This window comes from Petromyzon marinus, chromosome 43 (assembly GCF_048934315.1).
Source record: "Petromyzon marinus isolate PM22_M1 ecotype Great Lakes invasive population chromosome 43, UKy_Petmar_22M1.pri1.0, whole genome shotgun sequence".
Classification (NCBI taxonomy): Eukaryota; Metazoa; Chordata; class Hyperoartia; order Petromyzontiformes; family Petromyzontidae; genus Petromyzon; species Petromyzon marinus.
Window position 1 is genome coordinate 2,613,381 of NC_133709.1, and position 22,927 is coordinate 2,636,307.

Below are 22,927 nucleotides of genomic sequence, written 5' to 3' on the forward strand. Positions count from 1 at the left end.
GAATTCCTGCAGTCACGAAAGCTTCAAATCAAAATTTCACGACGTTTCGATCGCTGTTTGCTGAGCCCAGCCAACAGTCAGCCGAGGGAACTCGAGACGTCGATGATTTTTAAAGAGCAGTATGGGGCCATACCTTGGGGTGGCAAGACCACAATCGCACAACTGCGGCTTTGCCTTCACCGTTCACGAAGGTGGTTACTCATCGGCCTGCTCGCTGTCGAATGTTCTGATTCGCTTGATGGTCACTCCAGTGTCTTGGTGGGGAGGATGAATGTCAAAGCTTGGATGTTGGTGCGATGATGTTTGGATCTCGAACGATGAAGTGTTCCGCTCTGTTCGCCAGCAGCGTTCTTCCGAACCCGGGTGAGGATGATGCACACCGTGTCAACCAATATTGTTTACCCCGTGTCCTTGTACAGAGACATTGAGTTTTCAGGTCCACACGGCGTACGGCCGTTTCGATACGGGCAGCAACACATTGTTTTGACTATTTGTTCGTGTTTCTCCCCCGAGATGGGACTTTGTAGGATGAACGTTGAGATTTATAAGGGCACGGGGTGACCAATTAGGTCTGAATTGGTCTGGAATAAGCTAGGCAGTGATAAGGTGTTGACTGGTATGTTAATTAGTATTTTGAACTGTGTACAAAATAATAGCGTGAATGTGGGAGGTTACACGTCCGTTTTATTGGGGCGAGGGGGTGAGGTGTTCTGTAGCAATCAAGGGGAACACGTGCCCGGACCCTGACCTGCTGTATATGACGGAATGAATCCCGCGGCAGAATAAATGATAAATTGTGTTAATTTGTCAGGCCCAAATATGGACCGATAGGTCGTGGCTTTGCCCAAATATGGTGGGGTTTTTTTCAAAGGGAGGCGTTCCGAGTTGAAGAAATAATGAATACTGGAACGAGAATCGTCAGACACGATAATGCTTTTTCTGAGCAGCAACACAATCCAAAGCTCGATCACTGCTCGATCACACATGTACCGTGACGAAATGGCACGAATTTATCATTAATTATGCCGAGGATTAATGCAGTAGTAACTACACGTGCTACGGGCCCCGCACTTTCAAGGGCCCCGCGCCAAATGCTTTCAAGCTATCAATTCCGGTTCAGTGATTTCTGCACTTGCTCTATTACTATAGTACTATACCGCCTTCAATTTTTATGAACGACTGGGTGTTTAAGGTGAACGATTTGTCGTATTATCTAGCTGTATAGCAAATGGAAAAAATCAATTACTTTACTATACAAGTTTAAAAAAATCATATGTATGTGTTTCCTTTATTTATGGCCCCTTTATAACATCATGCTACAGGACCCACACTAGCTTAATAAGGGCACTGTTTGTATGCGACTGAAGGCCAATGCAACCGACACCATCCCCTCTTCCCGCTCTCCCAGTGCGCCCTGACCAACCCTTTATTTAACCACGGCTCACCAGTCTCGATTGTCCCTTGACCGTGACCCGATGACGATGCCCGCTGTAGGATGGACTTTCAGGCATCATCGTAGATTCACGATTCGCACACCAATCACAGCAGCGCCGGGGTCCAGTCAACACGGCATCGGTGTCTTTTATTGAACCAGGTGACAACTGCGGATTCATCATCACCTACAGGTTGTTGTTGTTTTTTTAAATAATGTTCCCTAATTCAACGCCGGGGTATAAACCCCCCTATTAGACGGCTCTTTTGCTTGATATTCAACCAACACGGGTTGAATGCCCGTCGTTCAGAGAGACATTCGCCTTTTGAAACGCGCCCGCAGTTCACATGCTCTGACGAGCGAATCGTTAATCCTGGACATTGTGCAGCCTCTGTAACCGCCCGCTAGACTTGCAGTCATTCAAATGCATGCCACTGCTGGTAAAAATGTGTTTAGGTTACACACACACGTGATATATTTTTGCAAAGTTAGCTTCCGCGGAGTGTCCCCCCCCCTCCTCCGCCTCTCTTTGTTCGTCCGAGGTTGACAAGATGCTGCCTAACGCAGCCCACGTGTGCTGCAAGGTGTGATTGACATGTATAACATTTACACTTGCCATGCTTTGGCCTCACACTGCACCATCTCCTGGGCTTCACCTTTTGTTTCGTGTGCAAAACGTGTTCGCGTGTCTGTGCACAGCATGTAAATGTACATCCTCTCGCGCGTGCGTATGGGGGAGCGCGAGTGTAGTGGTTAGCGCACCACGCCATAAATCCTGCGACCCGAGTTCAAATTCCACCAATAGCAGTGGCGAATATCTGAACCGGTCCCGGACCTCCCCTAGGTCGACTTAGCCTTAAGTGAGTACGTGGTGCGGTGCGTAAACATCCAGCACTGGACAGGCCAAGGAGGCCGGACGTGGTGCTGGCCACCCAACAACCCAATAGCAGTGGCGAATATCTGAACCGGTCCTGGACCTCCCCTAGGTCGACTTAGCCTTAAGTGAGTACGTGGTGCGGTGCGTAAACATCCAGCACTGGACAGGCCAAGGAGGCCGGACGTGGTGCTGGCCACCCAACAACCCTCGTGCGTCGTTAGGGGCCATCCATTTAGTGGGTACGCAAAAATCTGTCAAAACTTGACCCCTCCACACCTCCCTATACGCACGCGGACTTTTTACACCCCCCCACCCCCACCTCGGTATGTACGCCTGACGCACCCCCCTCCCCCCCCCCCGAAACCTATAGAACGGCTGATATTTAATCCACGCAGAAACGATCAAGGATTAATAATATTAACGTGTTTAAGCCGGCTGCATTATTATCGAGGCTTCACCCCCCCCCCGTTTCCTATGCGTACATACATTGTCAGTAGACCCCCCCCCCATACGCAAGCGTACACGTTTGGATTAACCCCCCCTCCATGCGTACGCATTAAATGGATGGCCCCTTAGTTACTCGCCAACAGCATGTGCCCCAAAAGCTAAAATCTATACCGGGGGATAGTCTTCTTTGTATGTGCAAGTATTTACATACGAATGTGTGTGTGTGTACGTGTGTGTATGTGTGCATGAGTGCTTGTGCGCTTAGTGTACATGCCTGGGTGTGTATGCCTATCCGTGTAGTTGTGTGCGGGTGGTTGTGTAAGTGACCCTGGCAGACGTAGTCAAGGGACGTGGAGGTGTGAAGTGAGACCCAGAGTCCTGAGCCGAGGAAAACTCCAGGGGGCGGATGACCTCCCAAAGAAAATTGCAGATGGATGGTGGCGACGGTGTGCAGGCAACCTGACATCATGTCTATAGTTGATAGCATTTTAAACCATTATTTAGTGTTTTCGTTTGAGTGTGGTTTGTGTTTACTATTGTTAAAACGACCACAAATCCCCCCAAAAATACATACATCTATGTTCCAGGTACTGGGACTACCAGATGTCCCAATATCCGATGAGAAAATATGAATTGTGAATTCCACACTCGTCTTCACGTCTGTGTGTGTTTGGAGTCGAATCCACACTGAAATGGGGCTATCTGGGCCAAAACCACCACGATACTCAATGCGTAGCTATATATATAGACATCGTCAAAAAAGCTTGAGAACGTGATATCAAAAAATCTGCACGATTTTTGTAAATGTTTACAATCCCCTGCTAATGCATTGTTTGCCCGACCTTCGCAGATAGACAAGGCCTGCAAGCAAGCCTGCCACTCGGCTCGATGCACATATTTGGGTTTTCCGTTCTCAAGGTTTTTGACCGCCGACAACTCGCCGATCACAAAACACCACGTTGAGTCACCCCCCTCCCCCAACCCCCTCCCGTCTTGCACTCCGGCAGTGCCAGTGGGCACCGCGTGGCACGTTCACGTGGCCACGCGGCTGCTCAAATCCCGCCGCCGCCGCCGCCTTGATCCGTGTGGCTCCGCTTGTTCTCACGGCGCTTGCGCTGAAGAAGCTGAAATCCCCCACCGTCCGGTTGGGGGTGGGTGGGGAGGGAGGGTAGCGATGGGAGAGTAAAGCAAAATGCCGTTTTCTCAGGAGCCTCCTGGCCACGTGGCCCGGGCCGCCGCCATTGACATCACGTGGCGGTTCAGCAACGGAGAGAGCGGGCCGAGTAGCGTGGCCCAAGGTGTCTGCCGAATGCCGCCGACCCCGCTGCTTGGCTCGCCGTCAAGACGTAGGTAGAAGGCACCTGCAGCAGCAGCACCTGCAGCAGCAGCCCTCCCAGGCAGACGCATGCCCGCCCCCCCACCCCCCCCCCACCTCCCGGAGTACTGCGGTCGGTAAAGTGTAGTGGTTTTGTCGCGTATACTTCGCAAGTGTTCCAGCGTGTCTCCGACAGGCGCTACATGGGAAGCCATGCGCTCCGCCGTCACGCAGGGTTCCGTTTCCCCCCTCGTTCGGCGTCGATTTGGGTTAACGAGGGCCGGGAGTGGCCTCGCCCGGGGGGGGGCGACCCTGCGTCCGGCCTCGGGTGCCGGGCATCGGCGCGACGATCGGCGGTCGCGGTCGCTCGGGGGTGTGCGCGGGGTGAAGGGGTCGCGCAGCGAGGACGAGGACGGGAGGAGGTGATGCAAACGAGGCTTTCAGAAGCAACTCTGTCACGGCACGGCCACGCACGCACGCACGCAGCGCTTGGACGTTTCGTGTCGAGAATAAAACTTAAGCTGCACTTTTGAAAGACGTGACCGTGAGGAAAACCGTAACGACCGCTTGTGCATTTGTGCGTGTGCGTACGCACGAGAGTGCGCGCACATTAAAGGCAGCCTTCATAAACGACACGCGCTTTGTCGGTCGGATATCCAGGTAGCGATTTACTTCCCCATTTCTTCCCCTTTAAATAAAGCGTGGATGCATAAATAAACGGCAGCACGAGCCTAAGCACACGCACGGCCCGTGGCGCGCCGGGCCGGGCCCGGGCCGGGGCCGAACGCCGCTCCCCAAACGCAACGACGAGGCGCCGACCGCCAGCAAACTCGCGCTCACCACCGCCGCCATCGCCGCCTTGAGAACAACGAAAAACCGCACAGGCACGGGGTGGGGGTGGGGAGGAGTCGCGTCGAGCAGTCCCGCTCGTCAAAACGCCCGACATCGACGAGAAGACGCCGACCGTTGCGGTGGCGGGTGGGGGCGGTTGGTCGTTGTGGGGGCGGTTGGTCGTTGTGGGGGCGGTTGGTCGTTGTGGGGGCGGTTGGTCGTAGTGGGGGCGGTTGGTCGTTGTGGGGGCGGTTGGTCGTTGTGGGGGCGGTTGGTCGTTGTGGGGGCGGTTGGTCGTTGTGGGGGCGGTTGGTCGTTGTGGGGGCGGTTGGTCGTTGTGGGGGTGGTTGGTCGTGGTGGGGGCGGTTGGTCGTTGTGGGGGTGGTTGGTCGTGGTGGGGGCGGTTGGTCGTGTTGTCGCATCGACGTCTTGTCAAGAATTTTGTTTTTGGTCGTGCCCGCCCGCTTGGTCCCCAGCGGCCCCACCCGACGCCCTTCACCCCCGTCCCCCGCGCGGAGGGCTCGGAACGTCACTCGACGATGACGCAGCGCGGCAGCCGTTGGTTCAGGTAGCGGAAGAGCTCCTGCGACGCGCCGGGGCAGTTGGTGAGCTCCAGCTCCTCGAGCGAGGCCAGGCGAGCCAGGCCCGAGAGGCCGGCCATGGTGAGCAGCGGGCAGCCTGGCACACGGCACGACGCATCGCCGCACACACCGCCGCCACGACGCTCAAGCAGGCGCCCCAGAACAGTCGCAGCTGGGCACCCCGAGCACGGCAGCGCTCGCTCGCTCGCTCGCTCGTGCGTGCGAGCGCGCTAGCGTCGGTTTGTAATCGAGGGTTGCGGTGATGCCCCAGCGAGTACATTCGCTTGAAATTGTTTTGATATATATACAATGTACAACTTGTCACTTTTTTTTACTCCTAAAGTTAAAGAAAAAACTTTTAAATAGTTGCGAATGTAAGTCGTATCCTTAAATTGTTTCGGCGTTTTTCATTTATTCGAGGGGGCCAAAAGGAACAGCAATAAGAGGTGCTCCTAGTCAATCACAAGCTACTATTTGAAGACTATTTGCATATGGTCCACCCTATACAAACGGACTGCTACCTGCCACCAATGCACACACACTCCCCCACCACCCCCACCGCTTGGGTTGTTACGCTATTATCGATATATCTCTCATCGCATCCAGCCTTCAGCATCCATTCATAAGCAAAGAATCAAATTCGGTTAAATGCAACTGACGATCATCAATCCACTGCCTTCCCACGCCGTCTCGATCATGGGTGCTGTTTCACCGTTCCGAGCCGTTGCTCGTTTGGTTGAATGGGTGGGAGCGGGACGAGATGAGATCACGAGCTACTGTTATATTAGCCGCCCCCCCCCCAACTCACTCCCCTCCGGCACCAACCGCAGCCCCACCACGGAAACAACGGCGGCTCACCTGCCAACGAGAGGACCCGGAGGCTGCGCATTCCATACAAGTGTTGCAACCCGAAATCCTGGATCTGGGAAAACAAAAAAAAGGAGAAAATGACCACTCCGCAGGGATCGACAATCACACCGCGGAGACACGAACCTGTGCCTGGTCTATTTTGGAACCCGAATTGTCCATTCCTGGGCCGTTATTTTCCTTGGGCCATTTCTGGGCCATTTCCTGGACCGTTTTGAGTGGTCTGGGGGAAACGGAGCATTCGTGAGGCTCATCTCTAATCCCTCATCTCCCCGCATACAAATCTCTCGATGGTGCAAAAAAAGCGTGCCGCTCACACTCGCGCACATAAATCGGCCCAGAGCCTCGAATCCTCCACGGGCTCGCAGAGCAATCCCAGGCCAACGCCAAGGGATCATCGCACTCACCGTGGACTCTCCGCTGCCCACCTCGGCCCCTCTCACATCACTCTACTCCCCTCCACTCCTCCACCGAACCCTCCGCACCAGCCATCGCCGACTTCTGTCCAAGCCGCCGAGTTGAACCATCACTTCGTCGGAGGTCACTCATTATAACACGTAGTAGCAGGCTCTCGCGACCAATATCATCCATAATGCAGGGTTTATTTGGGTTAGGTCGCGTAAATATGCGCCACCCGACACAGCCAATTAGTAAGGTTTGTCACGTAAACAGAACGTGCACACCGTTGTGTTGGAGAGCTCCATTTATATATTTACACGATCTAACCCAAAAAAAAAACCTGTATTATGGAGGCCACTCATTCTCCGATTATCCCATGAATCAAGAGAGGATGGTCGGTATTATCTGGGGTGGCACATGCCACAGTATTTACCGTTTACAGAAAGCTTTGCATATTTACATACTGTCTGTTTAACAAACTCACTTAACATACTCACTGTATTTTATTTTCATGCTCTGTAGATGATTCATATCACATTTTCCACCCCAAAAATGTTATTCCCTTTTTTCTCATGACAAGCTACCCCCGATGACCTTGCTATTGGGGCATATTTGTAAGCTAGGTACGACATTCTTAGAGAGACCAACGGCAAGCAATCGCCAGCCTCAGCGGTAGCGATAAGCCAGGTTTTGGACTCGGACTGCAGGCTGCCCCCATTGTCTGGAACTGCCTTCCCCACAGCCATCCGCGCTGTTCACTCCCTGCCCCCGTTCAGGTCCAGACTCAAGGCCATCCTTCTCACCCTCTGCCTTCGACTACGTCCCAAAAAATAAAAAAACGCCCACTGTTTCTGTACAGTGCTTTTGAGATATGGTTGCGCGTAGGTGCCACATATATCCTCCGATCAGCACGGTGGGCTGCGTATGGTGCGAAAGAAGTTATACACATTGTGAGTGTACTGTTGGGCATCGGTGTTACAGCGTGAGGGCAGTGGCGTGGTCAGCAGGCTCCCACCTGGCAGCACCAGCGCAGGTTGAGGGAGCGCAGAGAGGGCATGGTGGACAGGTATCCTAGGCCAAGGTCAGTCACGCGGACACACCTGTGGGGGGAGGGGGGCGGGGTGATAAGGGGGGGGGCAGTGAAACCCATGTCACTGAGCGATGCGAGTGGGGTGAGTGACAACCGCCATGGCCACAACGACCACCACCATGGCTACAACCACCACCACCACCACAGGCACAATTACAACCACCGCCATGGCAATAACTACCACCACGGTTACAACCACAGGTACAACCACCTCCACAGCTACAACCACCACCTCAGCTACCACCAGCAGCAGCACCACAAGGTGATCTGCAGGGCTCCAACCTGCATTCTCCGCTCCTTCCTCATCACAGCTTCAAGTCAATCTCAAGACGTCGGTTTGCACTGCTGGTACCAAACGCACAGGCTCGTGTTCTATCGGGTACCAGGGTAAACTAAAAGTATGAACTTTTTATTTTATTTTTACCAAGAAGTGACCTGGCCACAGATGACAGCTCGACGAAGCGACCTATCATCACGTCGAAATGTATCGCAGCCAAATGCTCTAAACGCGTGGTGCTGATTCTGAATGTTGAGGGAAAAAACCGGACGACCCCGAGAAAAATCCACGCGACCACAGGGGAGAGAGAGAAAGAGAGAGAGAGAGACACGCAGACTCCAAACATACAGCGGGCGTCAAGGTCGGGATTGAGCCCACGACCTCCTGCAAACCAGGTGAGGCAGTTAAATATCTCGCCACCGTGGTCCCAGGGCACCAAGCGCCGGCGGCAGCTGCCGCGTCTGCTGCGAACGCGTTGGTGAAACCAGCGGCCTCTGCACGCGTATTTTTTGTTTCCGTAAAGAGCGTTAATTTTTCTCCGCGCAACGCTCTCGCGAGGTCGTTGCCGTGGCGATCCTCATTAGGAGCACGGCAGCTTTTGAAATTGTTAAACGGGCAGCGGAGGACCGAGGGAGGTGGCGGGGAGACAGAAGACAAAAGTGAAAGAAAGGAAAAATATAATTTAGCGGCTCATGAAAATTGCATGTTGTAACCATGGCAACCGCCATTAACAGAGAACTCGGGGATGAGAGCGGAGGGAGGGAGCTTTGGGCTCTTAAATAAGGAGGGCAACACAGGGGGAAAAGTGGAGCTGCACACGCACACACACGACGTACACCACACTAACACACATGTACCATGCATACATACACATGGAGTGACGTATATTGGGTCACTAGGGCGCACAGCAAGTAGCCCTCTCTGCCTGCAGGGTGTGCCATGCCATGGTAAATGGTCCCTAAGGAGCATGGTTCTCACGGCGGGCAGAGAGAGAGAGAGAGCGTGAGGACGTAGCAGCCCGATTGGCTGGCAAGGGCACGTGACAGGACAGGGTAAGGATGTTGGCCAAAGGGGACAGAAGGGACATGTGATGTAAGGCCCAGAGTCTTCTAGAGAGTTCCAGAAGGGGGCGTGGCCGAGGCGGAGCCGTGCCACGCTGAGGGGCATAAAAGGGAGGTCCCGATGTCCGATCCGGGCTGTCTACTGGAATGGAACCCGCCGTGGTACGTCTCTTCGCTCTTCGGTTTCCGGTCGTCACGCTCGGCATCGTGGGTCAGGCAGTGCGTTAACTGACCTGACCCGGTTATGTAGTTACCCCGTTGTGGTCATAGAATAAACGTGTTGCCTCCAAAGTCAAGGGTGCCTCACACGTGAACCCACTATACATGAATAAAAACACATGCATGCACGCCCCCATGCACATAAACCTGCGAAAAACACAACGAGCAATCAGCATTCCTCTCACGTAAAAAGCCTCGACTCACAACACCAGTTGGGGGTGTTAAGCACATGGGCAATTTGCATTAAAAAAAACGAACAAATTAAAGATACGTGCCACCAACTTACATGCACTCAAGATGCCGACAAGGATTCCCCGTATCGCCCGCACAGGCTGCTGGGAAAGTTCTGCCAGAACGATGGCGAGCACCGTCGCCTTTGTCTACCCGACGCCGAGGTTTGCACGCCACACCTGATAGCACGTTAAGGCTGAGCATACCTAGACGAGGCCCAAGACGGGTTCGGATACTTGCTCGCTTCCGACGTCATAGCCATGGCCGCGAATGTGAACTCGGGCGGCCGGGTTCGTAAGCCAGTGCGCCAAGCAGTACGCCGCTGCTCCCTTGGCCCATTCATATTCAAAGTGAGAATTTCCATCCCTAGCAGATAGCGCGTGTGTCGCCCCCTCTTTACGCGCACGCACTCGTGTATTTTTAGCAGAGCGGCGCGCGTCACGCAGTCGAGGGTGCGTGCGTACTTGGGCGTGCGCTCAACAGACGGCGCAGCGTGCGCTGCCGCCTCCGCTAATTAGGCACTCAAAGCTGGGTCATAGGTCACAGGATCACATGGCTGGGTCACACGGTTGGATCACAAGGCGTCGGGCCCCAGCTCGTGGCCGGTGTGCGGTGTGCGGTGGGCGGTGGGCGGTGGGCGGTGGGGGGTGTGCGGTGAGCGGTGGGTGGTGTGCGGTGTGCGGTGAGCGGTGAGCGGTGTGCGGTGTGCGGTGAGCGGTGGGTGGTGTGCGGTGAGTGGTGAGCGGTGTGCGGTGAGCGGTGAGCGGTGTGCGGTGTGCGGTGTGTGGTGTGCGGTGGGCGGTGAGCGGTGTGCGGTGTGCGGTGGGCGGTGTGCGGTGTGCGGTGTGCGGTGTGCGGTGTGTGGTGTGCGGTGTGCGGTGAGCGGTGTGCGGTGTGCGGTGGGCGGTGAGCGGTGGGCGGTGTGCGGTGAGCGGTGTCGTTTGGGGCACCTGTCGAGCACGAGCTCCTGCAGGCGGTGCAGCTCGCAGGCGATGGCCTCGAGGGCGGCGTCGGTGATGCGCGGGCACCACGACAGGTCGAGGGCCAGCAGGCCGCTCCCCGCCGCGCCCGCCACGCCGGCCGGGGGGCACGCCACCACCATTTCGACGCCCTCGTCCGTCAGCTTCGAGCAGCCGGAGAGGCTGAGGTGCGTGAGCGCCGGCAAGCCCCGTGCCAGCGTGGCCACGCCCCGGTCCGTCACCTGCTCGCACGGGGAAGTGAGAGTCGGTGCCGTGCGTGGGGGGGCGAGGGGCGAGGGGGGTGTCGAGGGGTGGAGGTGGCGAGGGGTAGGGGGGAGCGAGGGGCGGGGGTAGTAGCGGCCGCCCCCTCCCCCCGTCCGCCGTGGCCGTGGACACGAACCTCCCAGCAGGAGTGGAGGTGCAGGCAGCAGAGCTTGTGGAGGCCCGGCCGCGCCGTCAGGTAGGCCAGGCCCACGTCCGTCACGTGGTACGCCTGCCGGGGAGACAGCGAGCCGTCACGCCCGCCGGCGCCTCCCCCTCCCCGCTCGTCCTGCTGCTGCTGCTGCTCCACGACGGAGCCAATTTACCACTCGTTGCCAAAATGTGCTAAAATCCGCCGAGTGTTGAAACGGCATTTAATTTCGCTTTAATCCTCATAAATTAAAATTGAAACGACAATCTCTATTGGATTGTGGACACACATTCTTGGGGCGGGGGGAGATGGACGTTCACAAAACAATAAATGACGACGCGAGTCCATGGGAGTGGAAACGTTAGGGGATGGCGCATGCCGCTGACTTCTCGACTTGGTGGGGGGCAAAATTGGCCTTGATGGGCCCCCCAAAGCTTCTCGTGCACCCCCCCCCCCCCAAAACTTCAACGTCGTTCCCAAGCTTCTCGGAAGGACAGGCCCAAGACGGACGGCAACGCACGAGGCAAATCCAAACCTCGACGCAAAACCACGAACACTTTGGCACCGGCTTACTCCCTAAACCCTCCGCCCGCACGTACCCCACCCTCGCCCCAACCCTCCCCCACCCCCACCCGGCACGAGCAACGGGTCAGAGTAGCGCCACCTGAAGGCTCAGCTCGCAGAGGTCGGGAAGGAGGCGCGCGATGGCGGCGAGGGCGTCGTCCGCAACGTTGATGCAGTCGCTGAGGCCCAGCACCTGCAGGCGGCCGTTGAGGCTGGACCAGAGCCCGGCCTCCGTGAAGTCGTTGCAGCCGGACAGTTCGAGCTTCACGAGGCCCTGCATCTGCTCCAGCATCACCTGGACCGTCACCGCCCCCCCCCACCCCCACCGCGGTGGCAAGATGTTAACTCCCTCGCCTGGTATGCAGGAGGTCGTGCGCACGATCCTGACCCTGACGCCTGCTGCTGTATATTTGGAGGTTTGCGCGTCTCTCTCTCTCATCATCATCATCACGGTGGCTAGGAGATGTTAACTCCTTCGCCTGGTATGCAGGAGGTCGTGCGTACGATCCTGACCCTGACGCCTGCTGCTGTATATTTGGAGGTTTGCGTGTCTCCTCTCTCTCTCTCCCCCGTGGTCGCGTGGATTTTTCTCCGAGGTTTAGAGTATTTGGCTGCTACACATTTCCACGTGATAAGCCACTTCGTTGAGCTATCATTATTGTGGCCAGGTCGCTTCTGAAAAAGAGCTACATAGCTTTACCTGGTAAAATAAAAAAAATGTGTTTAATAGTTTTTAATTTGCCAACACCGAGGAGCATGTTCGTGGTGACCGTGATGATGTCACAGTGTTGATGGTGACAGTGATGACGTCGCGGTGTTGCCGGTGACCGTGATGATGTCACAGTGTTGATGGTGACAGTGATGACGTCGCGGTGTTGACGGTGATGACGTCGCGGTGTTAACGGTGACGTCGCGGTGTTAACGGTGACCGTGATGATGTCACAGTATTGACGGCGACAGTGATGACGTCGCGGTGTTGACGGTGACCGTGGTGATGTCACGGTGTTGCCGGTGACAGTGATGACGTCGCGGTGTTGACGGTGAATGTGTTGACGCTGCGGTGTTGACGGTGGCCGTGTTAACGTCGCGGTGTTGATGGTGACAGTGATGACGTCGCAGTGTTGACGGTGACCGTGGTGACGTCACGGTGTTGATGGGGACCGTGTTGACGTCATGGTGTCGACAGTGTTGACATCGCGGTGTCGACGAGGGCGCCTCACCTCCAGCCCCGCATCGGTGATGGTGGACCTCCGCAGCCCCATCGCGCGCACGCCGGCCTTCGCCAGCGGGTAGTTGTCGATGAACTCGCAGACGTCCAGATCGGACACGCCGACGAGGCAGAAGGAGTCGAACCCTCGCGCCGCGAAGCCCAGCAGACTCACAAACTCCTTGTCGCCGCTGCCGCCCGCTGCATGCGCACACACAAGCAAAACCAAAGATCCCCCGTGTAGCCTTAACAGGCTGTAGCGGCAAGTGCTGTTAGCGAGCACCTATGAAGGCCGGAACGGTACACGAGGGGGTGGGTGGCCAGCACCACGCCCGACCGCCTTTGTTTCCCCAGTGGCGATGTTTACACACCGCACCAGGTACTCATTTGAGGCTGAGTCGACCTAGGGGAGGCCCAGGACCTGTTCAGATAATCGTCACCGGTGTTGGCCGTGAGCGGGAATCGAACCCGGGTCGCCAGGTTCATAGCGCAGCGTAGCGCTAACCGCTGTGTGCGTGTGCACGCGCACACACACGCACACGGCACATGACGGCGGAGGCACGGCGGGTCACAAGGCGCTCCGTTGACGCGGAGCGACAGCTCGGGAGGTTTCTCTCGCCCCTCGCCACTCGTGGGATCTCCGGCGAGGTCGCCACACTTTGGGCGACGCGGCGTGGTTTGGTTTCGCACCGTTTGGTGCGACGTTGCCGCGGATTCCCTGCCATGCTTACTTTTTTTTTCCCCGTAACAGCAGTGCGCTAAGGCAATGCACGGAAAAGTTTGTTGTATTTTTTTCTCAATATCGAAGCTTCGCTCGCACTGGACACACAGTCAAGATGTAGTTACAAGCTGAGAGCTGTCTGTTTTTTTACTTCAAGCTAAAACAATGCACGTAACCCACCCCAACATCTCACGCTCGAGTTCTATAATAAAACATTATAAGAAGACTTTCATTTTACATAGCGTCATTCATGCTAACAGCATTCCACAATGCTGTACGTTAATTATATATAAGGACCAAATCCCATATACAGCCACTGCCAAGCAAATGAAAATCCTACTACTACCAAGCAAAATCTAAAATGAATACACAAATTAACCAAGGTCACCAAAACAAAAAAGCACAAACAACTACAAATGTATCATGAACCCCCCATGATCCTGTGCCAGTCAGTGACCCCGCGACCCTGTGCTCCATATCCCCCATGCCTCCAGGTCCCCATGCCTCCTGGTCAAGATGCTCCCCACGTCCACAATCCCTTCGTGTTCTCGTCCCATGTCCCCGTGGCCTCCAGGTCCCCATGCCACGTCCACAATCCCTTCGTGTTCTCGTCCCATGTCCCCGTGGCCTCCGGGTCCCCTGTCACCACATCCCCGTGTCCCCCACCGCCCCCCCGCCACCGGCCGTTGCCAACGGGCTTCCAGACGTCAAGGACGGACAAGCCGACGGGACGGAACCGCCAGACGCGCGCGAAGACGCTCCACGTACGTGCCGCCTCTCCGTTGCCGTTGGCCTCCAGGCTGCGGTAGAGCTCCGCGCAGTGCAGCACCGGCGTGACGCCCTCCCAGAGCCGCGGCTGGTACAGCGCCCGGCGCCAGGTGCGGCACACCTGCTCGCCGCGACCGACGCGCACGAGCGGCACCGGTGAGGTCGCCGGCGACGGCGCGAGCGCGAGCAATCAGCCGTGGAGCGGAGCCCCCCCCCAATGGAATGCACGCGTGGCCTGGCGAGGCGACCGATGTGCGAGACAGCCGGCCGCCACTCATCAGGTTGCTCGTAAGGTTTGTCGAGAGTCGACCCTGTAACTCGGTTACAAATGATTCAGCGCACGCGCGGCCCGTAAAAATTACATGACGTAATAAAAATGGATGGGACGGTGCTCAACATGAACGGTAGTGGGGGGGGGGGAAGGGGGGTGCTGTGTTGACAACAGTGTAAGGGCACCGACAGATGCTGGGCAGTGCAGGGGATGGAGGGGGTTCTTGGACTTGGCTCTCGAACCAGCGGGGAATGGGTGGGCGGGGGAGGGAGGGAGGGGTGTGGTGGGAAGGTGGTGCCGGCACCTGTGCCAGGACGCGGCGCTCGGCGATGGTGAAGTAGAGGAAGAGGCGGGCCAGCACGCGGTGGTCGAGAAGGGCGTGCGTATCGGCCGGGCCGCCGTGGCCCGCGCCGGTCGCGACCTCTTCCCCGTCCCAGGGCCCGTCGCCCATCCCTCCGCCGGCGCCCGCCGCGCCACCGCCGGCACCGTCCGCCGCGCCGCCCGGGGGCCCCGGCCAGGAGGCGCCGCGGCGCTCGGGCGGCGCCGCGCACATCACCGCCGCGGCGGCCGCCGCGGGCGAGGACGTGGAGTCGTCGCAGCCCCTGGCGGGCGAGGACAGCGACAGCAGCGAGGAGGGGGAGGAGGGTGACGAGGAGGAGGTGGGGGAAAGGGACGACAGGGAGCACGAGGACACGGGGGGCGTCGGGGGCGCCAGCGACGACGAGGACGACGAGGACGACGAGGAGGAGAGCAGCGACAGCGGCGGCGCCGCCGCCGCCGCCGGGGACAGGGGGGACGAGGTCGGGGAGGACGATGGCGACGAGGAGGAGGAGGAGGAGGAGGATGTGGAGACGCCCGTGGTGATAGACTGCGAGCAGCACGGCCGCGAGGCGCGCGTCACCGGCGTGCCCTTGGTGATGCTCGCTGCCGACGGAGCCCCCACCGCCTCCTCGGCGGTGGCGGTGACGCCGTTGCTTTGCTTCGGACCCTCCAGCTGGGCCGACGAGTGGCCCGAGTTGGCGCTCGACTTCTGCTGCTGCTGCTGCTGCTGCTGCAGCTGCTGCTCGAGACTCTGCACCTGGGCCTGCACCAGGCCTTGGCTTTGGCTCGGAGTCTGGGGCTGCGCTTGGCCCTTTATCTCCGCCTGCGCGAGGCCGTGCGGGCGAGAGCCCTGGGGTTGCTCCGGACCCTGTCCCCAAACCGAAGCGTGCGCCTTTGCCGCGGGCTCGCCGCTCGCCGGCAAGAGCGGCGCTTTGTCGGCCGCGCGCGCCTGACTCGGAAGAGGATCTTGCGTCTGAGCCTGCTGGGCTGGCCCGAGCGTCTGACCCAGTCGGGACCGGCCCTGTGCCGGGTTCCGGCTCTGGTCTTTGGCCTTGCCGTGTGCGGCGGGCTGCGCCTGAACGTGCGAGTGACCCTGCAGCGACGGGCCCTGCGCGGGGGCCTCACTTTGGCTCTCGGTCTGCGCGGGCGTCTGCGAGGACGGTGGTGCCGCCGCCGTCTGCCTGCCCTGCGTCTGTCCGTTCCCTTGCGTCGGCTGCGCCGGGCTCGGCGCGGGCCCCGTGGGCTGTGGGGGCCCGATCCTCAGCAGCCCATTCCTCACGCCGACTCCGCTGCACGAGAGCTTGGCCTCCAGGTCTTCCTGCTCGAACATGGCGCGGCCGCCGCTCAGCGCTCACCTCTCACCTGCACGCGGAGCGGCGCGATTGCCAAGTCGAGTGGCGCGACGATGACGGACGGCCCTGGCGATTGTCAATAAAGAGCATTCAATCCCTCCGAGATTGTATTCCTACCCCAGCCCTATTCCCCAAATCTAATTCACATTCACAAATCCAATTTACATCTCAACACCATCAATTGCCACTGAATTGACTCCTGTAAGACACGACGTGGCGTGAATGCTCCTTCCGCGAGACAAAGCACCCCATTTGCGCGCAGGGCAACTGGGGCGAATGAAAGTAAACGCTGTTTAGGGCTTTAACGGGGGAAGACAAGTAAATTCAAGACCCGACGATACTGGAATTACCTGGCTTCAGCTTGCGTTGAAGGCAACAGCGGACTGCGCTTAATCGCGCTGGGACAACACACGCCAAGTGAGGCTATTTCCTTCGCATTTGGAAAGTGGAAAAGCAGCCCTGGCCACTGTGAATGTCGTGAGGTGCGAATCTGCACATCAGGTAACCGGTCATTGCCCATTGTACGCTTGCACAGGAGGCACGATAGATTAGGCAACTGCTGATGCCATCAAATGGATGTGTCAGTTGCTTTTCAAGTGACGTATGAAAGAAAGAGCAATCGGGGAGTCGAGAGGTCACTGGGCTGGTGGATTCCTGGGAGGTCGTAGGTTGTCCTGAAGACTCCAGTGAACACCAATAACAAAGATCGCCCGTATAGCCTGAACAGACTTTTGGCACAAGGGATTTTCACGAGCACCTATGAAGGCTGGCACGGGATGAGTGGCCAGCACCATGCCCGACCGCCTTTGTCTTTCCAGCGGTGATGTGTTCACACACACACAAGTGTTCACAAAGACACACACACACAAGTGTTCACACAGACACACACACGTGTTCACACAGACACACACACACGTGTTCATACAGACACACACACGTGTTCACACAGACACACACACACACACGTGTTCACACAGACACACACACAAGTGTTCACACAGACACACACACGTTTTCACACAGACACACACACGTGTTCACACAGACACACACACGTGTTCACACAGACACACACACACACACACGTGTTCACACAGACACACACACGTGTTCACACAGACACACACACACAAGTGTGCACACAGACACACACACACAAGTGTGCACACAGACACACGTGTTCACACAGACACACACACGTGTTCACACAGACACACACACACAAGTGTTCACACAGACACACACACGTGTTCACACAGACACACACACACGTGTTCACACAGACACACACACAAGTGTTCACACAGACACACACACACACTCAAGTGTTCACACAGACACACACACGTATTCACACAGACACACACGTGTTCACACAGACACACACACAAGTGTTCACACAGACACACACACGTGTTCACACAGACACACACACGTGTTCACACAGACACACGCACACACAAGTGTTCACACAGATACACACACGTGTTCACACAGACACACACACACACAAGTGTTCACAAAGACGCACACACACACAAGTGTTCACACAGACACACACACGTGTTCACACAGAAACACACACACACACAAGTGTTCACACAGACACACACACGTGTTCACACAGACACACACACACACACGTGTTCACACAGACACACACACACACACAAGTGTTTACACAGACACACACACAAGTGTTCACACACACACGTATTCACACACACAAGTGTTCACACAGACACACACAAGTGTTCACACAGACACACACACGTGTTCACACAGACACACACACACAAGTGTTCACACAGACACACACACACACGTGTTCACACAGACACACACACGTATTCACACAGACACACACACGTGTTCACAAAGACACACACACGTGTTCACACAGACACATCACACGTGTTCACACAGACGCACACACACACAAGTGTTCACACAGACACACACACAAGTGTTCACACAGACACACACACGTGTTCATACAGACACAAGTGTTCACACAAACACACACATAAGTGTTCACACAGGCAAGCCTGTGCCTGTGTGTGCCTCTGATGGGTAAGACGTGTCCTGATCTCGGAGTGCAAGTACATCTGCACAACCGTGTCCAGGGCGTGCCTCACAATTAAACCTACACCACACGAACAGCCCCCGATAGCCGTACAGGCTGTCGAGGCTCGGTGTTGTTAGCGAGCACCCATGAGAGCTGGGACGTCTCATGCCAGGCATACACAAATAAACACACATATGGGTGCACACAAAGACAAAGATCCCCCGTATAGCCTGAACAGACTGTTGGGGCGATGTTTACACACCACACCAGGTACACACTTGAGACTGAATTGACCTAGGGGAGGCCCAGGACCGCTTCAAATAATCGGCACCGGTGTTGGCTGTGAGCGGGAATCGAACTCGGCGCGTTAACCACTACACTACCGCTTCCCACACACACATACATACACACCCAAGTACACGTACTTATACACATGGGCAGACATGCACACACGGATGCATACTGGACATCTGTGAATAAGAGCTTTATCGCTGATCGGATTCCTCCAGTATAAACGAATATTTAAATTATGATGCTGACATAGACACAAATACACCCGGGCACACACACATGCATATAAGCATACACACGGGAAGACATGCAGACACACATGCATACATAAACACAAAGACAAACACAAAAACAAAGATTCCCCCATACAGCTTTAACAAACTATTGGGGCAAGTGCTGTTCGCGAGCACCCATGAAGGCCGTACCGGCACACGAGGGGGTGAGTGGCCAGCACCAGTGGCAATGTTATTACACACTGCACCAGGTACTCATTTGAGGCTTAGTCGATCTAGGGGAGGCCCATGACCGGTTCAGATAATCGCCACTGGGAAACTTGGGTCCCTGGGTTCGTAGCGCAGCGCGCTAACCACTACACTACCGCTCCACCACAAACACACCCGGGTGCACACACACACACATTAAAACCATACACATGGGTAGCAGATATGCACACGCGCGTGACTACACACGAACACACTCGAGTACTTGCACACGCATGTCTATGGTAGGGGATGCATGAGTCGTCTTGTAATCACGCCGACAACTGTGCGATGATGACCCGGCGTCTCGGTGTTAGGCCGGGTTTGAGGAGTAGCGTGGCCCAGGTGCCCCCCCCCCCACGCCGCCCGACCAATTCGCTAGGCCAGAGAGGGGGAGCAAGGCTCCGAGAGCCCGGCCCTGCTTAACAATCGCGCATTTTGTTTGTCACCAACCTCGCGAGAAAATCCACGGAGATTAAGAATCACCGCAGAGGCGAGTAGTAGTAGTAGTAAGGCCTACATTCAGGCCAAAGAGCCTGGCATGACTCTTCAACCATACGACGGCTCTTGTGGATACATAAATGACATGATGACAATACAGAATTGTACGTGTGTGCGTGCGTGTATGGGTGCGTGCGTGCACACAACAATACACGACCGTGCGTTACCCGTGAGTGCTACATGACGCACAGGGAGGACTGACGCATAGGGCAGCGCGCGACGCCGCTCCGTTGCCAATGGCGCGGACTTCAGCACCGCGGACAGCGCCAGCTCTCCCCACACTCAACTCCTCCTCCTCCGTTCCCTCTCAGCTCCTCTCCCCACGACTCCCCCCACCCCGTACCCCCGTTCCACTCCCCACGGCTCCACGCTCCTCCTCGTTCACTCCCCGACGAGCTGCCCTGCTCCCAGATCCCCTTCGCTCTCGCCGCAAACAAAACCACAGTCGCAGCGCGGAGCCCCGCCTCCCACCTCGACCACCCGATCGCTGTCCTTTTATCCCTGGGTTCCCTGATCTCCCTCTAGTTCCGGAGGGGATGGGGGGGGGGAGTCGAGGGTCACTGCGCTCCACGATTCCGCGCTCCGCTCCGCACCGTCCACGGGGAAGCTCGGACAGGAGGAGGAGGAGGAGCGGTGGGGAGAGATGCGGGGAGAGGCGGGATTCGACCGCCTCGACTGGACCCTCTGGGGTGTCGGCCCAGATTTTCGCGTATCGAGGCAGAAGGCAGACACGGAACGGGAGAGAGACTTGAGGGGGCAGAGGGGAAGAGACGATGGAGACGGTAGGTACAGACGACAGATTGGACAAGACGGAGGATATGGAATGGGGGAGACTGGAGATACGGGTGGGGGAGATTGGGGGACCAGCCGGTCTTACTACTCCCTAGATAGCCCGTCCACTCTCCCCGAGAGAGAGATAATGAATGAATGGGTGGGTTCCTACCCGAAATCGCCTCGACACGCGGGGAGGAGGAGGAGCGGGGCGGCTGGGCCGATGTGGGGCCAACTCCTCCGGTTCGCTCACAGGCGCCGTCTAATGGCTTCACACAGTGTGCCCCGCGGGCGGGCGAGCGGGCAGGGAGACACGCACACATTACACACACACTACACACATTACACACACACTGCACACATTATACACACACACACATCACACAAATTACACACACACTACACACACATTACACACACACTACACACACACACTACACACACACTACACACACATCACACACACTACACACACATCACACACATTACACACACACTACACACACACTACACACACACTACACACACATTACACACACATTACACACATCACATAGATTACACACACACACACATCACAGATATTACACACACACACTACACACATTACACATTACATAGATAACACACACACATCACACATATTACACACACATTGCACACACTAAACACATTACACACATCACATAGATTACGCACACACATCACACACATTAACATTACACATACACACGAACACTCAACACGTGTGTGGCCTTTAAAGGACTATATAATAGACGTTTCGCGAAATGGTCCTTCTTCATATCACACACACACGCGCGCGCTCACTTACACATGCATACATACGTACACTCACCGTCGTAAGAACGCTCGTCAACATGTACTGTACATCATTTACAAGCACATGCACGCAACACGCACGCAACATGCTGCACACAGCAGTGAATAAATGTGGAATGAACATTGACACGTTGACGAAGACACTCCCAGCAAGAACCTATGAAGGCCGGCACGGCGCGCAAGTGGAGGGGTGGGTGGCCAGCAACCACCCCCGGCCGCCTTTGTTTCCCCAGTGTTAATGTTTACACACCGACCAACGTACTCATTGAAGGCTGGGTCGACCTAGGAGAGGCCTGTGATCGGTTCAAATATTCCAAATATTCGCCGCTATTATTCGTGAGTGGGACTCAAACCGGGGTCGTCGGATTCGCAACGCAGTGCGCTAACCACCGCGCCACCGCTCCCCCACAACATGGACAGAGACAGTCACGAACCCCCCTCCACCCCTTTATCCTTCCCCCTCCACCCCCTCCCCTCCAGCCCGTACCGCCTCCACCCCCGGCCCCTCCCCCTTCCACCTCCCCCCTCCACCCCGCCCCCTTTTACCCCCTCCACCCCGCCCCATTTTACCCCCTCCACCCCGCCCCCTCCCCCACTCACGCCCCGCCCCCCTCTGAACAATGAGCAGCAACAGACGCGGCCGTCTGGGGCTTGCGGCGCGCTCGACGCAACGACCGCCTCGTCCCCCAGGGGGTGGGTGGAGGGGGGCGCGCGCGGCTACTTCGGCGCGGCTGTACGTGGGGGCAAGCCCCGGGGGGCAGGGGGCACCCCCGAGGGGACCCCCCCGGAGGACCCCGCGGACCCCCGCCGCTCTGAGACCCCCTCTCACCGGGGCTCGCGCCGCGCTCTCGAAAACCCCAGCGCGGACAAGGGCGCCATCGCCGGCGCCCGCGCTTCCGATTCGCTGCGACGGGGCTCACGTGACGCCGGCGCGAGGCCAATGGACGGGCGCGAGGCGGCGAGGCGATTTATGCGTGCTACGAAATGTAAAAGAAGCCGCCGTGGTGTGGGGAGGTGGGGGGGGCTGCTCGCGCGGTGACGTCACGACGGGCGTTTGTGACGGTTGCGATGACGCCACGCGTTTCTTTAATGTGCTGTTTGCGATGACGTCACGCGTTTGTGACGGTTGCGATGACGCCACGCAGTTGTGATTTAAAATATCAATACACGTACTATATTCTTGGTTCTTTCGGTAAAGTCACGTACAAGGGAAACAATAAAATAAAAATATAAAACAAAATTCTCACGACGTTTTGACTGCAACACAAGCAGTCATCAGGTGTGAAAACCACAACAATAATTTTTATTATTTTATTGTTTCCCTTCTACGTGACTTTACCGAAAGAACCACGAATATGAATCCCTGCAGTCACGAAAGCTTTAAATCAAAATTTACACCTATATTCAAATATGCAGGGGAAATCCGAGAAGCTATAAAGCTCTTTTCATCACGGATGTCCAGTAGGGGCGGGTCAGAACGTTACAACAACAAACACGATAGGAGCGTAAAATACAGTTTAGGAAAAAAGGGAAATAACTTTAAAATATATATTCAAATAAAAGTAAACTATATTTTGTCTTACCAGGTAAAGCCCACTCAAGTAATAACTTATTTTTCAAAAGCAACCTGGCCATAAATCAGAGCTCAACAAAGTGGCAGCAAAATAATCTAAATGCGTGTAGATTAGACTGCCTTGAAAGGAACATATAACATCATGCTATGTAACGTTACCTGGCCTCTCAATTTATCAGTAACTTGCAGGTACGACCCTCAG

General features: G+C 56.3%; 1 protein-coding gene across 7 annotated transcripts; it reads right to left on the minus strand.

Annotated features, from left to right (window-relative positions):
• Positions 1 to 1,556: 1,556 nt before the first annotated feature.
• Positions 1,557 to 22,412, minus strand: FBXL16 (F-box and leucine rich repeat protein 16). Of its 7 annotated transcripts, none has more exons than XM_032969889.2 (11): positions 21,982 to 22,412; positions 20,485 to 20,574; positions 14,834 to 16,212; positions 14,259 to 14,379; positions 12,783 to 12,970; positions 11,663 to 11,857; positions 10,987 to 11,079; positions 10,578 to 10,828; positions 7,765 to 7,849; positions 6,342 to 6,405; positions 1,557 to 5,580 (listed from the first exon to the last, which is right to left on the minus strand). In XM_032969889.2, the coding sequence occupies exons 3-11, from the start codon at positions 16,178 to 16,180 to the stop codon at positions 5,432 to 5,434; spliced, it is 2,493 nt and encodes an 830-aa protein (XP_032825780.1). In that variant the 5' UTR covers positions 16,181 to 16,212; positions 20,485 to 20,574; positions 21,982 to 22,412; the 3' UTR covers positions 1,557 to 5,431. The 7 variants fall into 7 exon arrangements, with proteins under 7 accessions (XP_032825780.1, XP_075929806.1, XP_075929807.1 ...); XM_076073691.1 differs by having other exon boundaries at positions 20,485 to 20,581; XM_076073692.1 differs by lacking the exon at positions 21,982 to 22,412 and adding an exon at positions 21,415 to 21,582 and having other exon boundaries at positions 20,485 to 20,581.
• Positions 22,413 to 22,927: the final 515 nt, after the last annotated feature.